Source organism: Chiloscyllium plagiosum, chromosome 24, assembly GCF_004010195.1.
Source record: "Chiloscyllium plagiosum isolate BGI_BamShark_2017 chromosome 24, ASM401019v2, whole genome shotgun sequence".
Classification (NCBI taxonomy): domain Eukaryota; kingdom Metazoa; phylum Chordata; class Chondrichthyes; order Orectolobiformes; family Hemiscylliidae; genus Chiloscyllium; species Chiloscyllium plagiosum.
Genome location: NC_057733.1, coordinates 50,274,736 through 50,292,777, shown reverse-complemented (window position 1 = coordinate 50,292,777; position 18,042 = coordinate 50,274,736). Strand labels below are relative to the sequence as shown.

At 40.9% G+C, this 18,042-nt stretch overlaps 1 protein-coding gene across 1 annotated transcript in view; it reads right to left on the bottom strand.

The window, feature by feature from the left end:
* The window catches only part of cep112 (centrosomal protein 112), a 547,625-nt gene that overhangs the window by 425,626 nt on the left and 103,957 nt on the right, over window positions 1-18,042 (bottom strand). Inside the window, exons 7-8 of the mRNA XM_043715232.1 lie at window positions 17,397-17,444; window positions 17,177-17,254 (exon numbers count right to left, since the gene is read on the bottom strand). Of these exons, the coding sequence (XP_043571167.1) occupies window positions 17,177-17,254; window positions 17,397-17,444 (126 nt within the window). The remainder of the gene's footprint in view (window positions 1-17,176; window positions 17,255-17,396; window positions 17,445-18,042) is intronic.

The window sequence follows — 18,042 nt, the reverse complement described above, 5'->3', positions numbered from 1 at the left end:
CTGCAAGAATTTGGCTTTCCTACTGATGTAGTGGCTTAGCAATTAGTGGCAGTGTGCTAACTGAGAACTAACAGAGTTTTACTTCAGATTCCTGGGTTTACATGGAGAAAGCTGTTTAGTTCTGAAATAGCTCCACGGAGGCAGGACCCAATCAACAAGTCACCTTTTATTTATAGATACACAGTACATGGACAGAGACTATCCTTAGTTTGTTCAGAGACTATCCTTAGAATGAGGAGGCTCTCTGAAACTCCTGTTAATACCTGTCAGCCAGGATACTATGATTGGGCAAGGTTAAGGGATGCCATCTTTACTAAGATCCATTTGGTCCTCATTCCAATCACTACATCCCTCTCCCTCTTCTTATAGCTTTTTCTGGAGGTTTTCGCATCAGGTCCAGGTCCTCCGACTTCGAAATGGGCTGCATGTACTGGACCACTGCCCATCTCTTGCGCCCAGAGAATCTCCAAAGAAATTCCTCGACTTCTTCAGGCAGTACTGGTATTGAGGCTGTGACATCGGCTATATCCATCTCAAACTGCGAGGTTTCTTCAATGCTAAATGGAGGGGGAGAACCCATCGTTTCTGACAGCCTTTCTGACTGTTCTGAGGGGCGTGGATATGTTCTGCTATGTTTTCTCCATGTTTTCTCAGGAGTGCCTCAGTTATATGAACTTTGTATGTCACGTGGGGTGGGGAGGGAAACGGAGGACACCAGATCTCATGTCGACCTCACCTCGTACCCAAACAGGGCCATTTCCATGGTTTCTACCAAACTTTATCCACTGAAGTAAACCGTCTCGCTCGCTTAGAGGAGGCATATGACTGGCATCAGCATTCCTGATGCCATTTTACCTCACCACCTCCGGCCACCATGTCCAGGAATATCAGGTTTAATCTAGTATGGAGTCTTGTCCCTGTCAGCAACTCTGCTGGAGCTATCCCTGTACTTGTGCGATGGGTGGTCCTATAATCAAAAAGTTTGGTATCGAGTGAAGCTGTTGGCCGTTTCTTCTAGCCTGGCTTCAAAGTTTGGACTGCTTTTTCTGTTAGACCATTGGACATTGGATGGTATCAATCATGCAGAATGCCATTCAACTTTAGGGAGTATTCAAATTCCCTGCTGATAAATCTCTGACAAATACTTCAGGGGGTCTACATATTGCAAACGTGTTTGCATCTTTTCAATCAACACCCCAGAGTCTGCCTAAAAAAAGGCACACTCTTTGCAAATACTGGGGCCAGTCTTCGAAGGAAGGATCCAACTAGTCAAACTTCATAAATAAAGGCATGATGCCAGAAATGCTTATCCCAACTCAGAGATGACAGGTGTGAGTGAATTTTCTCTCGTCACTATTGAAATAACTCCAAGGAAGCAGCTATCCCATCACCACGTTATTTTTTATTTACACGTGCACTGTTCATGCACTCTGACTAGCTTGTTCAAAGCCAGTCCCTAGAAAGAGGAGACTCTCTGAGATTCCTGTTTATATCTGTCAGCTAGGGATCCCTCTTTGTCCCAGGTTAACAAACCTAATCAAGGAACTCATACACTATGAAATCCACCCGGCCCTCATTCCAATCACTGCAAGCTCCTAATTTTACTAATCCCCTGTTCATTTAGACATCAACTTTAACACAAACAGCAGGCCATATAATCATGAATGCAGAGTTGTATTTGTTCAGCGCACAGAACACATTGTCAAATCCCATAAATAACATAGGAAAAACTTGTTAACTTTTGGCATTTCACAGCACAATAGAGTCTGCAAAACCAAAGAAACATTGTTTCAATAACCAGGCACTGAAAGCACTACGGAACATGAGTTAAGAATGGAGGATGTAATCTATGGAGTAGAAAGCCAAGTAGAAGATTGTTTAAGTAATACCTTGATCTGGTATCATAATCTCCTGTCATGTAATATTACAAAAGACTGTCACAAGCTAACACAAATTCACTTTTACGAACTACACAGACACCAGATAACACAACAGTGAGAGTGCTTGACGGTATTTATTTAATGCTGCATTCTAATATTTCCATGCTGTAGAATATAATAATATTTTAATAAGTAATATCAAATTCTCATCATAATGAAATCTTGGATTCTAATCTTCAGGCAGGTATTTTATTGGCTGGAGCCAGCATTGTGGGATTTGACATTCAGCTAACTTTCAGTTACTAATGCAGTTTTTCAAATTTCTGCTCTAAAACACATCAGCTGACATGCTGAATGAATACCCTGAAACATGCAGCATGTTGGAATGGATGAAGTAGTTGCTTCTCAAAGCAGTTGTATATCTGACCAAAAAAGCATCCCTCAACAAGAAAAGGGAGATCTGCCAGAAACTGCACAAAGCCAAACAGGCAATGAAGCAGCAGATGCACAACTGCAGGGCTATTTTAATAGGTCACAACATGACCAGGTAAAGGGCACTAGTAATTAACAAATAGCCATCACTGACATATTATACTTAAAATAGAAGCATTCTGCAATTAAACGAAAAGAACGAACACTGGAATATAACAAACTGACAGTATTCAGAGAGTATATAATGGCTTAAATACATGCTCTGCAGTTGCATTGTACATTTTACAGTACTAATGATTTGTAACCTTCTGCAGGTGATTGTTGGAACAGATTAAAAAGATTTTGTTGAGAGAGTAAACAAGAATTTATAGCAGAAAGTACGTAGAATAAGCTTCATTTTAAACTGGTATGTCTATTTGACCAGGAAAATTAAGAAATGAGGCATGCTGTTCTTTAATTAGAATATGTCCTCTAATAATGTAAGGCCCACCAGACTTTGCTTTTATGTCTCCCAATCTGTCAATATATTCAGAATTATCTTTTGTTCACTTGTGAAGCCTTTTCAAAACACCAAGTTACACTACATACAGAAAATAACAATGATCTGAGATCTTGGACTTGATTAGCCAGTAGGGCTGTAATTCATAAATCTGATGAGATCTGAACTGTAGCTTCAAGAGGACAGCTTCTGCTGCAACATTTGAATGAATAAAAAAAAAGACAATACAAGTAATGGACACAAACTGCTCATCCAATTAATTAGCTTTGCAATATCTCATACATTTCTATTAAGCATCTATCATGCCATCACTAAGCAAAATCAGCTAAACATTTGTCTTTAGTGCAACACCAGACAGAAGCCACTAACCTGAAACAGTAATTTCAGGCAATCTGCACTGTTGCACATCTTGTTATTGCTATTTGCTAAATGCAAGTAAGCAGGGGCTAATTAAGGCTCTTCAACTTCCATCCCAGTTCATTTGCAGTAATTTAGGGGTCAATGGGAAATTCTGGTCAATGGTTTTGTTGTATACACTTGCTGAGGAATTACTGGTACCTCTAACTTAATTACTGAACCCTTATATTTTATTTTCTTGTCTAACCTATCCATTTATTTTACAATACATTTAATCGAACTGCTTTTCTGTTCATTTACATCCTGACATTCACTTTGGCAGGGCCTCAAATCAAAGGCTTATTTCAACAAAGTAGCTACTTCAGTTCATTGAGTGCACAGGTAAAAGGAGGGCCAGGTCAGCTATGATACCTGACCTGAAAAAAATTGCTAAAACTGTCAGCAAATTGCATATCAATAGTGAACTAAAAACAAAGTGCCGGAGAAACTCAGTAGGTTTAGCAGCATCTGAAAGACAGAACAGAGTGCAATGCCTCTTCTTTAGAGCACATCAATTGGGATCAATTCAATAAGTGATGGCAACATAACAATGAACAATAAACTCCAAGTGGAGAGGAGAGGAAAAAGGATGGAGAAAAATATGTAAAACAAAGCTAAGTAAAAATGAGCATCAAAAGCTGTTGTAATGTTAACTCAATTTCAAACCAATGAAAAATTCAAAATCTAAAATGAGTTTTGTTCTGGGAGGCTGGAATTTGTTCAGACCAACTAGCAGTCCAAAAGTTAAAGCACAAACTAGCACATCCCCTGGTTGGAGTGGAACTCAAAACACTCTTTCCCCCAAAGGAAGGAAATTGGGGTACAAGCCATGCAGACACCGATCATGCATCTGCTAGCTTCTTCGTGAATAGCATCAGCCTTGTCACTATCTGTTAAGAATACTGAAGAGGATATAGGAAAAAAAAACTGCATGTACTCCCAGATGCACTGACATTAACCAAGCTGCTCTATTAGTACTTTTTGAAATCTACTACTTTTAGCATGCATTAAGATTCATGATATGGTGATAATTGTGAAACACACAATGCCCAGACACATTGGCAGCAAGATTGGCAACATTCAAGTTTTCTAGTTGATGTTATCATATTTTTTTCCCAAAGGTTCATTCAAGGAATGTAACTGAAACATTTGTGTGGTATGGTAATCTAAATACTGTCAGTTTGATTATTGCCTTGATCCTCTTTCCCAAAATAGAAACAAAACGACAAACCTTTGTAATGCAAACCCCAATCACGATTCTATCTCATGTATGTATTAGCTCTAAAATGACCACAGCTATCCAAGTAACGTTTGGAGCGATCAAAGAAACCATAACTGATTTAATGAGCCATTTGCAGTTTCACTGTACCGTCTACCGTACTGGACATGCATGGCTTAATCTTTGAGACAAGCATGTGCTACTAGCAGGATCAACCAGGTAGCTGAACCCAAAAGACTGTCCACCGACCGACTGGCGCCCGCGCCGATTCAGTATTTCAAATGGCAGGTCAAAACTCCAAAATCACAAACTTTTTCCTTGTGGGTCAGCCAAGGTCAACACTGTTTGTGGAGAAAGTGAGGTCTGCAGACGCTGGAGATCAAAGCTGAAACTTTATTGCTGGAACAGCACAGCAGGTCAGGCAGCATCTAGGGAACAGAAGATTCGACCTTTCGGGCTCATGCCCTTCTTCAAGAATGAGCAGAGAGTGTTCAGCAGGAGAAGATAAAAGGTAGGGAGGAGGGACTTGGAGGAGGGGCGTTGGAAATGTGATAGGTGGAAAGAGGTCAAGGTGAGGGTGATAGGTCGGAGTAGGATGGAGGCGGAGAGGTCAAGAAGAAGACTGCAGGTCAGGAAGGCGGTGCCGGGCTGGAGGGATTCGGCTGAGACAAGGTGGGGGGAGGGGGGATGAAGAAACTGGTGAAGTCCAAGTTCATCCCCTGTGGTTGGAGGGTTCCCAGTCGGAAGATAAGACCCTCCTCTATGGCAACACTGTTTGTGCCATAGACCTAAGTGTGTCAGATTCCACAAACATGTTCACTAAAGCAGGTAAAAGAAGGAGGGTGTCAGATGTGTACACATCTGGAGGAACCATTCAGCTGAGATATCTATTTTCTAAGCCAGGAGTAAGTGAGTTTAACTCTTTCCAATCCATCCCAACTGTGTGGTCTAATTAACAAATGTGAAACAATTCTCAATAAACATCCTAGATGGGTGCAGTCACAGTAGAATACAAAGAGATTGACACCATCCAGGACAAAGTAATCAGTTTGAAGAATGCACATGACAGTGAACTCATATCCACCCATTTCATTGCCAGCAGCTTATGGTTGCATTATTTGAAATGCATAATTTGCATTACATTAACATATCAAGATTACTTTGGCAGTAAACCCCTTCATAATCCATTGATAATGACAGACAACAAACACATTGAACTGTCAGGAATTATGTGTCTTGCTAGAAATCAATCCCCAGTTCATATGTACATGGTTTAAACATGGAGAGGGAGCAAGAGTTCAAGACAAAAAGTGTATTTGATTGTGAGAAGTGCAGACAGGCGTTTCTGTGGCCACAGACGTGACTCCAGGATGGTGCACTGCCTCCCTGACAGAAAGGGAGAACTGCAGATGCTGGAGATCAGAGTCAGAGAGTGTGGTGCAGTAAATGGCTGCAAGACATCCTGAATGGGGGAGGGTGATAAGTCAGATGTTGTGGTATACATTGGTACCAATTATTTATGTAGAATGAAGGATGAGGTCTTGATTCAAGTTTTCAAGTTGTTGAAATGCAGGATCTCTCTAAGATCGTAATCTCTGGATTACTCCCATTGCCACATGCCAGTGAGAATAAAAATAGGAGAACAGGACAGATGAATGTATAGCTCAGGGGTCTGTGCAAGAAGAAGGGTTTTAGATTCCTGTCTCACTTGGACGGTACATGTACCACCACGTCCAGAAACAATTAGACAGTTTAATCTGAACCAGAATGGGACTAACATCCGTGAATGTGAGCTTGCTAGTGTTGCTGCAAAGAGTTTAAATTGTTTGGAGGGAGGAAGGGTCACAATATTAGTACAATCGGGACACAGCATAACATTGTCGGAGGAGTTGTTGACAGTGAGGAAGCATTTGCTAGTGTTGCTGCAAAGAGTTTAAATTGTTTGGAGGGAGGAAGGGTCACAATATTAGTACAATCGGGACACAGCATAACATTGTAAAGGATCCAGGTCAGGGAGAGAGCAGCCACGTTGCAATTCAAGGGAGTAAAGTAAGGCTCAATGGCCTTCAATTCCAGGAGTATTACAGGCAAGACAAATGAGCTAAGGGCATGGACAGTCATTTGAAATTGCAATATTGTTGCCATCACAGACATGTGGTTGAGGGAGGGACAACTAAACATACCAGGGTAAATGATTTTTAAGCAAGATAAGGGAAGGATATAAAAGAGGTGATATTGCATGATTAATTAAAGGAGTCAGTTACTGCAGTAGGGAGGGATAATATCTTAGAAGAGACTTCAAAATGAGACTTTGTGGGTACAGTTTAGATCTATAAAGGGGACAGTCACATTGATGGGAATGTATTAGAGATCCCCATACAGTCAGCAGGTAATCACCGAGCAGATACACCAGCAATTACTTTCCTAAAGTTACAGCACCTGGACTGCAGCGGTTTTAAAAGGCAATTCATCACCATTCTCTCAAGGGCAACTAGGGATGAGCAGTCAATGCTGGCACAGCCAGGGATGTCCACTCCCTATGAGTGAACAAAAAAACTCATAGAAGTGTGTTAAAAACAATAATAGGGTCATATATTAATGAACTTCAACTTACCCAACACTAATTGGGATACTCATAGTATAAAGGCCTTAAAGGGACAGATACCTTGGAATGTATTCAGGAGATTTTTTTTTTTAAACATGTAGAAAGTCCAACAAGGCACAGCTCTGTGCTGAACGTAATTCTGGGGAATGAAGCTGGACAGGTGGCCGATGTGGCAGGTGGGAGCATTTTAAGGGTAGTAACTACAACACAATATGATTTAACTTTGCTATGAAAAAGGACATAGTTGGTCTGCAAAAAAGGATTTTGGACTGAGGAAAGGCAGATGTTATTTAATAAGGCAAGATCTGGCAGTGGAGGTGGAAAACTATGTGAGAGACTGGAGGCCAGTGTTCAGTGACATCCATCAAGGGTCAGTGCTAGGGTATTATTTGTGATTTATATATAAATGATACAGATGAGAATGTGGGAGGAATGCTAAGTAAGTTTGTTGATGACACAAAGGTTGGCCAAGTGAGGAAGGAGGTTTTAGGATACAGGAAGTTAGACTGGTTGGTCAGATGGGTAGATGGAATTCAAACCTGAAAAAATGTGAAATGATGCACTTTGGAAGTAAGAGGACAAGGGAGTACTCAATGAATGACAGAACATCGGAAGCTGAAAGGAACAGAGGAATCCTGGGGTGCCTGTTCACAGATCCCTGAAGGTGGCAGGACATGTCAATAGGGTGGTTAAGGCAGCATACAGGACACTTGCCTTTATCAGTCATGGCAGAGAACAGAGAGTAGGGAGGTCATACTATGTATCACACTATGGTGACTGCACAGGGGTGGGTGCAGAGGTGATTCACCAGGTTGTTGCCTAGGTCTGAGCATTTTTACCTATCAAAAGAAGTTGGATAAGACCAAATTGTTTGAGGGAAAGAATTTTAAGGTGAAGGGCAGAAGGTTTAGTGGAGACTAAAAGAACTGTTTTCACCCAGAAGGTGGTGGGGATCTGGAATGCCATGATGAGATGGTAGTAGAGGTGGAAAATCTCACAACCTTTAAAAAGAATGTGAATGACCACTTGAAATGTCATAACATTCAAGATATAGGACAAGTGCTGGAAAGTGGTATTAGTGTAAATAGGTGGGTACAGACTTGTTGGGCCAAAGTGTCTCTATGTTGTATGACTCTATGAACCCCTGAGCAGCTGTGCAGTTAGAGGGAATGTTGGGAATTACTTACATTTATATGAGAAACATGGACCTCTCAGCTTTGATTGTTAAATTATGACATTACTTAACCTCTTAATGTGTTCATTCTGTGAAACATATTTTACCCAATGCATAATTTCATATTTACTGGAAAGCCAGATGCTGATCACAGGTGTCCTTGGATAATCAGAAACAGAACTTTTAGCTACCCTACATTATGGTTACTACAGTTCAAAAATAATTCATGCTTTCAAACATTGCTTTGGGTAGAACAAAGTGACCCATGCTAGGAGGCTGAAGGAAGAAGTTCCCTCTGTTTGTCCATTTCTCTGAGATCCCTTTGCTGACTTCTTCCCAATGACCTCAGCCAATATAGGCTTTGATATAGGCCTTCCATTGTTCTCTGCAGTTGTATCTTTGACAGGAGACTCGCCACAACAACTGTAACCTGAGATTAAACAATCTTATCACATTACCTGTGATGAACCTACTCTAACTTCAGTTATTTATCCCTCACAAGAATGGAATTGTTGCCAAATTTCAGTGTATATGATGTGACAGAATGCTTTTCTTTCTTGTTGATTATCCTTAATGTGTTTCCACTTGGATTTACTCCAAAATCACATTATGTAACTTGTGCTAGATAATTCAAATATGTCAATTACAAAACTAAAATACATATATGAAGAGTGGAAAGCAAGATTCGGAACAAAACCTAAGAATTAATATGAAATTCATAAACCATTTGAGATCAACTTCTGTGATCTAATGAATTTTAAATGTTATAATATTACTCACAACCATCCATATTTTTGTATTTTATTCTTTAAAACTGTCAAATTAAGCATTTGAATTTACTGCCAAATATTTGTTCAGAATCTGGAAGAACAATTTTGTTACTGATGGCCATATCTGACGAAAAACATGACAGCAATTCAGAAAACTTACACTGGTGAGTCACTGAACAAGTGAAGAGAGTACTAATATTTGAATATCTGGAATTCACACAGTGACAATGTCTAAATGTGAAATAGGTGAAGTTGAGACAGCATCACAAGGGAAACACAGTGGGAGGAGGTAGGCTGGAGAGGCAGTTAGATTCACTGAGGAGCATGTAGGAGACACAGAATGTGATGATTAGTAGATGTAGAGAGGTGGTTACACCGCAGGTTCAGTTATAGTGAACCAGTTATAGTCTAACCAGTCCATGTTGACCATGTTCCCAAACTAAACGAGTTGTACCTGCCTGTGCCTAGTGCATATCCATATCTTTCTTATTCATGAATTGATCCAAATGTCTTTTAAATTTTGTAACCATACCTGCATCCACCACTTTCCCTGATAGTTCAATCCACACACAAACCACTCTGTGTAAAAACTTTGTCCCTCTTGTCTTTTTCAAATCTTTCTCCCCTCACCTTAAAAATATGTCCCCTAGTTTTGAACTCCCCCACCCTAGGGAAAAGACCCATGTCATTGACTTTATATATATCCCTTAGCATTTTATAAACCTCAATAAGGTCACCCCTCAACCTACTATGCTCCAGTGAAAGAAATTCCAGTCTATTTTTATACTTCAATCCCTGCATTCCAGCAACATCCTGACAAATCTCTCCTGAACTCTCTCCAGTTTAATAATAGTTGAAACTTTATTGCTGGAACAGCACAGCAGGTCAGGCAGCATCCAGGGAACAGGAGATTCGACGTTTCGGGCACAGGCCCTTCTTCAGGAATGGCCTGTGCCCGAAACGTCGAATCTCCTGTTCCCTGGATGCTGCCTGACCTGCTGTGCTGTTCCAGCAATAAAGTTTCAACTTTGATCTCCAGCATCTGCAGACCTCACTTTCTCCCAGTTTAATAATAGCCTTCCCATAACTGGGTAACCAGAACTGCACCACAGTACTCCAGAAAACGTTCTGTACAACCTGAACATGACATCCCAACTCATAGACTTTATGATCTGAGCAATGTAGGTAAATGTGCTAAACACCTTCTTAACCATCCTGTCCACCTGTGATGTAAATTTCAAAGAATTTTGTACCTTAACCTCTCAGTCTCTGTTCAACAAATTTACCTAGGACTCGATCATTAATTGTATAAGTTCTATCATTGTTTGTATTGCCAAAACGCAAGAACTCACGTTTATTAAAATTAACTGCCACTCTTCAGCCTGTTGAACCAGATAGTCAGATAGATGGGCAACTGTCAAGAGAGGTAGGAAGGTAGTCCAAAAGTCTCCTGTAGATATTACCCGCTCAAACAGATATACCGTTTACGTTTTTTTTGGGAGGGGCGCAGGATCGTCTCTCAGAGGAAAGCAGAAGTGGCAGCCAGATCTTGGGCACCAAGAATGAATTCTTACGTTAAGCAGGGCTTGTTAAGGTTCAAAAGAGCAATTATTATAGGAGATTCTGCAGCCATGAGCAAGAATTCAGGTTAGTATGTTACCTCTCTGCTGCCAGGGTCAAGAATGTGTCAAAAAGATTGCAACTTCATGTCAAAGGGCAGACAAAGAAGCCAGAAGTTGTTGTAAACATTGTTAAGAACAACATAGTGAGAGAAAGGGTTGAGACTTTTCAAAATGAATGAAGGAAGTTAAGTAGAAGGTTAAAAATCAGAACTTCATAAGGTAGAAATCTGTGGATTTACTCCCAGTGCCACATGGTAGTGCAGGTCTATATACTGCATGTTGTGTGTATGCGAGGGTGTGTGCGTGCACACACGCATCCTAAGTATTACTCAGGATAGAAAGACAGATGAGAATGGGTCACAATTTAAAAAGAGCAAGTTATGTAAGGCAGGCAATAGTAAGTCAGTACAAAGACACTCTGAAGAATTAAAGTGCACTTATTCGAATACAAGGAGTCTTACACAAACTCAGGGTATGTATGGGAACATGGGATGGAGACATCATTGCTATTACAGAAACCTGGCTGAGGGAGGGACAGAATTGACACAATGTTCCAGGGTTTAGATACTATAGAAAGAATAGAAAAGGAGACAATACAGGAGGTAGGTGGGGGAGTGGTGTTCTAGATCAAGGAAAACATTATTGCTGTATTTACAGAGAATATTTCTGGGGATCATCCAGTGAAGCAATAAAGATGGAACTCAAAAAGACGACGACGGTGGTAACCTTGGTGGGATTGCACTATAGCCCCCTTCAACAGTCAGTGGGAAACTGAGGAGCAAATCTGTGGACAGATCTCACAATAATGCCACTGTAACAGTAGGGCATTTTAACTTTCCAAGAATACACCAGGATTGCCATAGTGTTAAGGGCTTGGATAGTGAAGAATTTCTTGAATGTGTTCATGACAACCTTCTTGAACCTACTTCAGAAGGAGCAAACTTGACCTACTCTTGGGAAATAAAGCAGGGCAAGTGACACAAGTATTCAGTGGAGGAGCACATTGGGATCAGTGACCATAATTCAATTAGCTTTAAAATATTCATGGAGATCTTTCCATTAAGTGCATAAGTCTTGCCCTTATTTGCCTTCCCAAAATGCAGCACCTCACATTTATCTAGATTAAACTCCATCTGTCACTCCTTAGACCATTTGCCCATCTGATCAAGATCCCATTGTACTCTGAGGTAACCTTACTCGCTGTCCACTACACCTCCAATTTTGGTGTCATCTGCAAACTTACTAACTACACCTCCTATGTTCACATCCAAATCATTTATATAAACAACAAAAAGTAGTGGACCCAGCACTGTTCCTTGTGGCACACCACTTGTCATAGGCCTCCTGTCTGAAAGGCAACCCTCCACCACTACCCTCTGTCTTCTGCCTTCGAGCCAGTTCTGTATCCAAATGGCTAGTTCTCCCGGTATTCCATGAGATTTAATCTTGCTAATCCATCTACCATGAGCAACCTTGTCGAACGCCTTACTGAAGCCATTATAGATCATGTCCACCACTCTGTCCTCATCAATCCTCTTCATTACTTCTTCAAAAAACCTCAATCAAGTTCATGAGGCATGTTTGCCCACACACAAAGCCATGTTGACTATCCTTAATCAGAACCTCCCCTTCCACATACATGTAAATCCTGTCCCTCAGGATTCCTTCCAACAGGTTGCCCACCACCAATGTCAGGCTCACCAGTCTACAGTTCCCTGACTTTTCCTGGGGAGTGTTGCGAACAAAGAGACCTTGGAGTGCAGATTCATAGTTCCTTGAAAATGGAGTTGCAGGTAGATAGGGTAGTGAAGAAGGCACTTGGTATGCTTTCCTTTATTGATCAAAGCATTGATTATAGGAGTTGGGAGGTCATGTTGCACCTGTACAGGATATTGGTTGGGCCACTTTTGGAAAATTGTGTTCAATTATGGTCTCCCTTCTATCGGAATGATGTTGTGAAACTTGAAAGGATTCAGAAACGATTTACAAGGATGTTGCCAGGGTTGGAGAGGTTAAGCTATCGGGAGAGGCTGAACAGGCTGGGGCTATTTTCCTTGGAGTATCAGAGGCTGAGGGGTGACCTTATTGAGGTTTACAAAATAAGCGGCATGGATAGGATAAATAGACAAGGTCATTTCCCTGGGATAGAGGAGTCCAGAACTAGGGTGCATAGGTTTAAGGTGAGAGGGGGAAGATTTAAAAAGGACTTAAGGGGCAACCTTTTCACGCAGAGGGTGGTGTGTGTATGGAATGAGCTGCCAGAGGAAGTGGTTGAGGCTGGTACAATTACAGCATTTAAAAGGCATTTGGATGGCTATATGAATAGGGAGGGTTAGAGGGTTATGTGCCAAGTGCTGGCAAATAGGACTAGATTAGGTTAGGATATCTGGTTGGCAAGGACGAGTTGGACCGAAAGGTCTGTTTCCACGTTGTACATCTCTACAGCCCTGTGAGAAGGCTAAGTCTTGTTTAAAAGTTAAAGTTCTTAACAGGAATAAGGCAAATTTTGAAGGTATGAGACAGGAACTTTCAAAACTTGATTGGAGTAGACTGTTCACAGGTAAAGGACAACTGACAAATGGGAGGCTTTCAAAAGTGTGATAACGAGCGTTCAGAAGCATTATGTTCCTGCTAGAATGAAGGATAAGGCTGGGAAGAGTAGGGAACAATGGACAAATATTGAGGCTCTCATCGCACCATGGGGCAGCACGGTGGCTCAGTGGTTGGCACTGCTGCCTCACAGCACCAGGGACCTGGGTTCAATTCCTGCCTCGGGCGACTGTCTGTGTGGAGTTTGCACATTCTCCCCGTGTCTGCATGGGTTTCCTCTGAGTGCTCCGGTTTCCTCCTACAGTCCAAAGATGTGCAGGCCAGGTGAATTGACCATGCTAAATTGCCCATAGTGTTAAGTGCATTAGTCAAGGGTAAATATAAGGTAGGGGAATGGGTCTGGGTGGGTTACTCTTCGGAGGGTCAGTGTGGAATTGTTGGGCCAAAGGGCCTGTTTCCACACTGTAGGGAATCTAATCTCATAGCTAATTTACTATAATTCTATGAAGATATTATGAGCACAGTGGACAACAGGGACCCAGTAGATGTGGTGCATTTAGATTTCCAAAAGGCATTCAACAAAGTGTCACACAAAAAGCTGCTGAATAAGATAAAGATGCATGCCATTATAGGCAATGTATTATCATGGATAGAGGATTGGTTAACTAACAGGAAGCAATGGGTCGGGATAAATTAGTGCTTTTCTGGTTGGCAATCAGTGACAAGCGATGTGCTTCAGGGATTAGTGTTGGGACCGCAATTATTCACAACTTCCATAGACGGTTGGAGTTGGGGACCACGTGTAGTGTGTCAAAGTTTGCAGATGACACGAAGATGAGTGGTCAAGCAAAGGACTACGAAACTTAGCAAAGGGACATAGATAGTTTAAGTGAGTCAGCAAAGGTCTGGCAGATGGAGTACAATGTTAATAAATGTGAAATCATCCATTTTGATAGGAATAACAACAAAAAGGACTATTATTTGAATGGTAAAATATTACAGCAAGCTGCTGTGCTGAGGAACCTATGTGTTCTTATGCATGTATCACAGAAGGTTGGTCTGCAAGTGCAACAGGTAATTAAGGAGGCAAATGGAATTTTATCCTTCATTGTTAAAGGAATTGAGTTTAAAAGCAGGGAGAGTATGTTGCAGCTGTATAGGGTGCTGATGAGACTGCATCTGGAGTACTGCATGCAGTTTTAGTCTCCTTACTTGAGAAAGTATGTACTTGCACTAGAAGGGGGTGCAGAGGTGATTCACTAGGTCAATTCTGGAATTGAGGGGATTGACTAATGAGGAGAGACTGAGTAGACTGGGATTATATCCATTGGAATTTAGAAGAATAAGGGGAATCTTATCGAAGCAAATAAAATTATAAAGGAAGTAGATAGAAGTAGAAACAATATTTCCAATGGCCAGATAACAAGGGCAAGAGGACATAGACTATAAAATAGGGGGAGCAGATTTAATATTGAATTAAGACGGAACTTCTTCACCCAGGGGATTGAGAATCTATGGAATTCCCCGCCCAGTAAAGTAGTTGAGGCTTCCTCAACAAATGCTTTCAAAGCTAAGACAGAGGGTGGGTAGGTGACGCTGAGGCCACGAAAAGATCGGCCATGATCTTATTGAATAGCGGAGCAGGCTCGAGGGGCCAGATGGCCTACTCCTGCTCCTAGTTCTTATGTTCTTATATAAGGAGGAGGCATATATTAGGTATAGATAGCTGGGATGTGAATCTCTTCAAAACTATAAGGGGCGTAAGAGCATTCTTGACAGCAAAATCAGGAGGGCAAAAAGGGAAAATGAGACAGCCTTGGCAGATAAGATTGTGATAACCCAGAGATTAAACAAGCACATTAAGAGCAATAGAGACAAAATAGAGCCCTTTCACGATTAACAATGTCATCCACGTGTAGAACCACAAGAGATGGGAGGGATACCTAAAAGCATATTTTGCATCAGTTTTTACTGTGAAGAAAGAAATGGCAGCTAGGAACTCAGGGAAATAAAGAGTGAAGTCTTGAAAACAGTCCATATTACAGAAGAGGTGGTGCTGGAGTTCTTAAAAACATAAAGGTAGGTAAATCTCCAGGATCCGATCAATTGTGTCTCAGGGCATTGTAGGAAGTTAGGGAAGAAATTGTGCGGCCCCTAACAGAGATATTGCCATTATCTACAGCCAAGGGTGAGGTGCCAGAGGACTGGATGGCAGCTAATGTTGGGTTTTCATTTAAGAAAGCTGTGAGGTGAAGTCTGGAACTGTAGACAGTTGCGTCTGACATCAGTGGTGGGTAAGTTGTTGGAGGGGATTCTGAGAGATAGGATTTACATCCAGTTGGAGAGGCAAGGGCTGATATAGAGATATTTAGCACAGTTTTATGCATGGGAAATCATGTCTCTCAAACTTGTTTGAGTTCTTTGAGGACGTAAACAAAAAGATTAATAAGGGCAAGGTGGTAGACGTTATCTGCATGGACTCCAATAAAGCCTTTGACAAGCTTCTGCATGATAGACTGATCAGTAAAATTAGATCACAGATCATTCAGGGAGAGCTAGCCAACTGGATACAAAACTGGCTTGACAGTAAAAGTTGGAGGGTGGTGGTTGAGGGTTGTTTTTGGGACTGGAAGCCTATGATCACCGGTGTTCTGCAGTGATCAGTGCTCGGTCCACTGTTGTTTGTCATTATATAAACGGTTTGATGAGAATTTAGGAAGCATGGTAGTAAGTTTGTGGATGAAGCCAAAATTGGTGGTATAGTTGACAGGGAAGGTTATCTAAGATTACAAAGGGATCTTGATTAATTGGGTTAATGGTTTGAGGAGTGGTAGGTGGAGTTTAATTTGGAAAGATGCATTTGGGTAAACAAACAAGGCTAGGATTTATACAGTTAATAGCAAGGCCCTCAGTAGTGTTGTTGAACAGAGACCAAGGGGTTGAGATACATAGTTCTTTGAAAGTTACGTCACAGCTAGACAGGATGGTTAAGAAGCTTAGCACGCTGCCTTCATTACTCAGACCATTGTGTTTAGGAGTTGGGATGTCATTTTGGTGTTGTACAGGAAGTTAGTGAGACCATTTTTGGAGTACTGTTTACAGTTCTGGTTGCACTACTTTAGGAAGCATATTATTAAATTGCAGTGGGTTCAGAAAAGATTTCTCAGGATGTTACAGGCATTGGAAGGTTTGATTATAAGGATTGGCTGGATAGGGTGGGACCTTTTTCACTGAAGCACAGGTGGTTATGGGGTGACCTTATAGAGGTTTTTTAAATCATGACAGGCTTAGATAAGGTGAATAGCAGAGGTCTTTTCCCTAGGGTGGGGAGTTCAAAACTAGGGGGCATAGTTTTAAGGTGAGAAGAGAAAGATTTAAAAGGGACCTAGAGGGGCAACATTTTCACACAGAGGATGGTTAAGTATTTGGAATGAACTGCTAGAGGAAGTTGTGGCTGCAAGTACAGATACAAAATTTAAAAGACCTTTGGAAAGAAAAGGTTTAAAGGGATATGGGCCAAACACAGGCAGATGGAATGAGTTTAGATGGGTAAACTTGGTAAGCATGGACAAGTTTCTGTGCTGTATGACTCTCTCAGATGAACCCATTTCCCTTCTTACGTATGTGTAAGCAGATATATTGTTTTCTTCTATATTAACTCCATTCTGGAATCGTCCACTGATTGTAAAATGAGCAAGAGAGAACAACTCTATTTCATAACAATTAGAGTACTGCCCAAATCTGCCCCTAGCTCAAAACTCAACTGAACATGAAAATAAAGAGTAGGTTCTTCACTTTATAACAGCTAGAATAAGCCCAAAAACTCAAAATTAAGCATCTCCCAGAAATATCACTTTGCACATTCTTACAACCAAAGTCATCACCCTGTACCAACAATATTCAAACACATCCATGTCACCTTCCTGCTCCTAGTTTGTCTAGTTCTATCTGTTCTTCCCTAAAGGGTTACTGGATATTGTTTGCACGTTTGAACTACAGTAAGCATTACAGCATCATGTATATTCTTACCTCTTTTTCATGCATTTGAATCAGAGTCTGTTCATTGCAGGATGTGCTAACATTTCCGAGGTTTGCTTTAGGCAAAATCTACAGAAGGAAAATAAAAGTAAAACAAGGCGCTCAGTGATCAAACAGAAAGCATTGGAGAAAAGCCTTCAAGAAACACATTTTCTGATTATGAGTCGCTTTATTTTCCATACCCATAGTCATTTGGGAATCTAACACCTACCGGAGACAGAGGTATTGGTTGCTCTCTAAGATATCTGGGGTTTACAATCTGAGAAAACAAAAATAAGAATTATTATTGATCATGGAGGTCTTATTTTTTCTTTTAACTTTCAAACACAAAAACACAAAACAGGTGACTTGAAAAAACTGATCACCTAAATATATTTCTCTAAATCAATCAAGCCTGCATTCAGAATTGTTTAGTTTTACCATATTGATGTTACTTGAGCCCTGGCTACACAACACTGCCAACTTTTTTTAAAATGAGGAGGCGTGCTATAAATCCAAGTCACCTCGTTTATGTCTAATCCTGAAATGTAAATTGATCAGGTAACATTGAACAAAGTCAGGATAGTTTCAATCCTCGGAGTTTTAAATCATGGGATTGGACAATTTGTTGTGTTAGTCCAGCACAGAGAGATCTGAAGATGAACATAGCATACCTTTCAGTTCAACAGATAGAAATTGCATAACCCCTTGAGGTTGTGGTCTAGTGCTAAACTGCGTCATATTCTTCCATACTGGGCCATATGGAAATGGCACAGTGTAGATGTGGAACTGAGAGAAAAAGTCAGTTCTATTTGCTCCACCAAAAATCCTGCCTGGAAAATTAAAACACTATCAAATGGTAATCTTTAAGAAGTAAT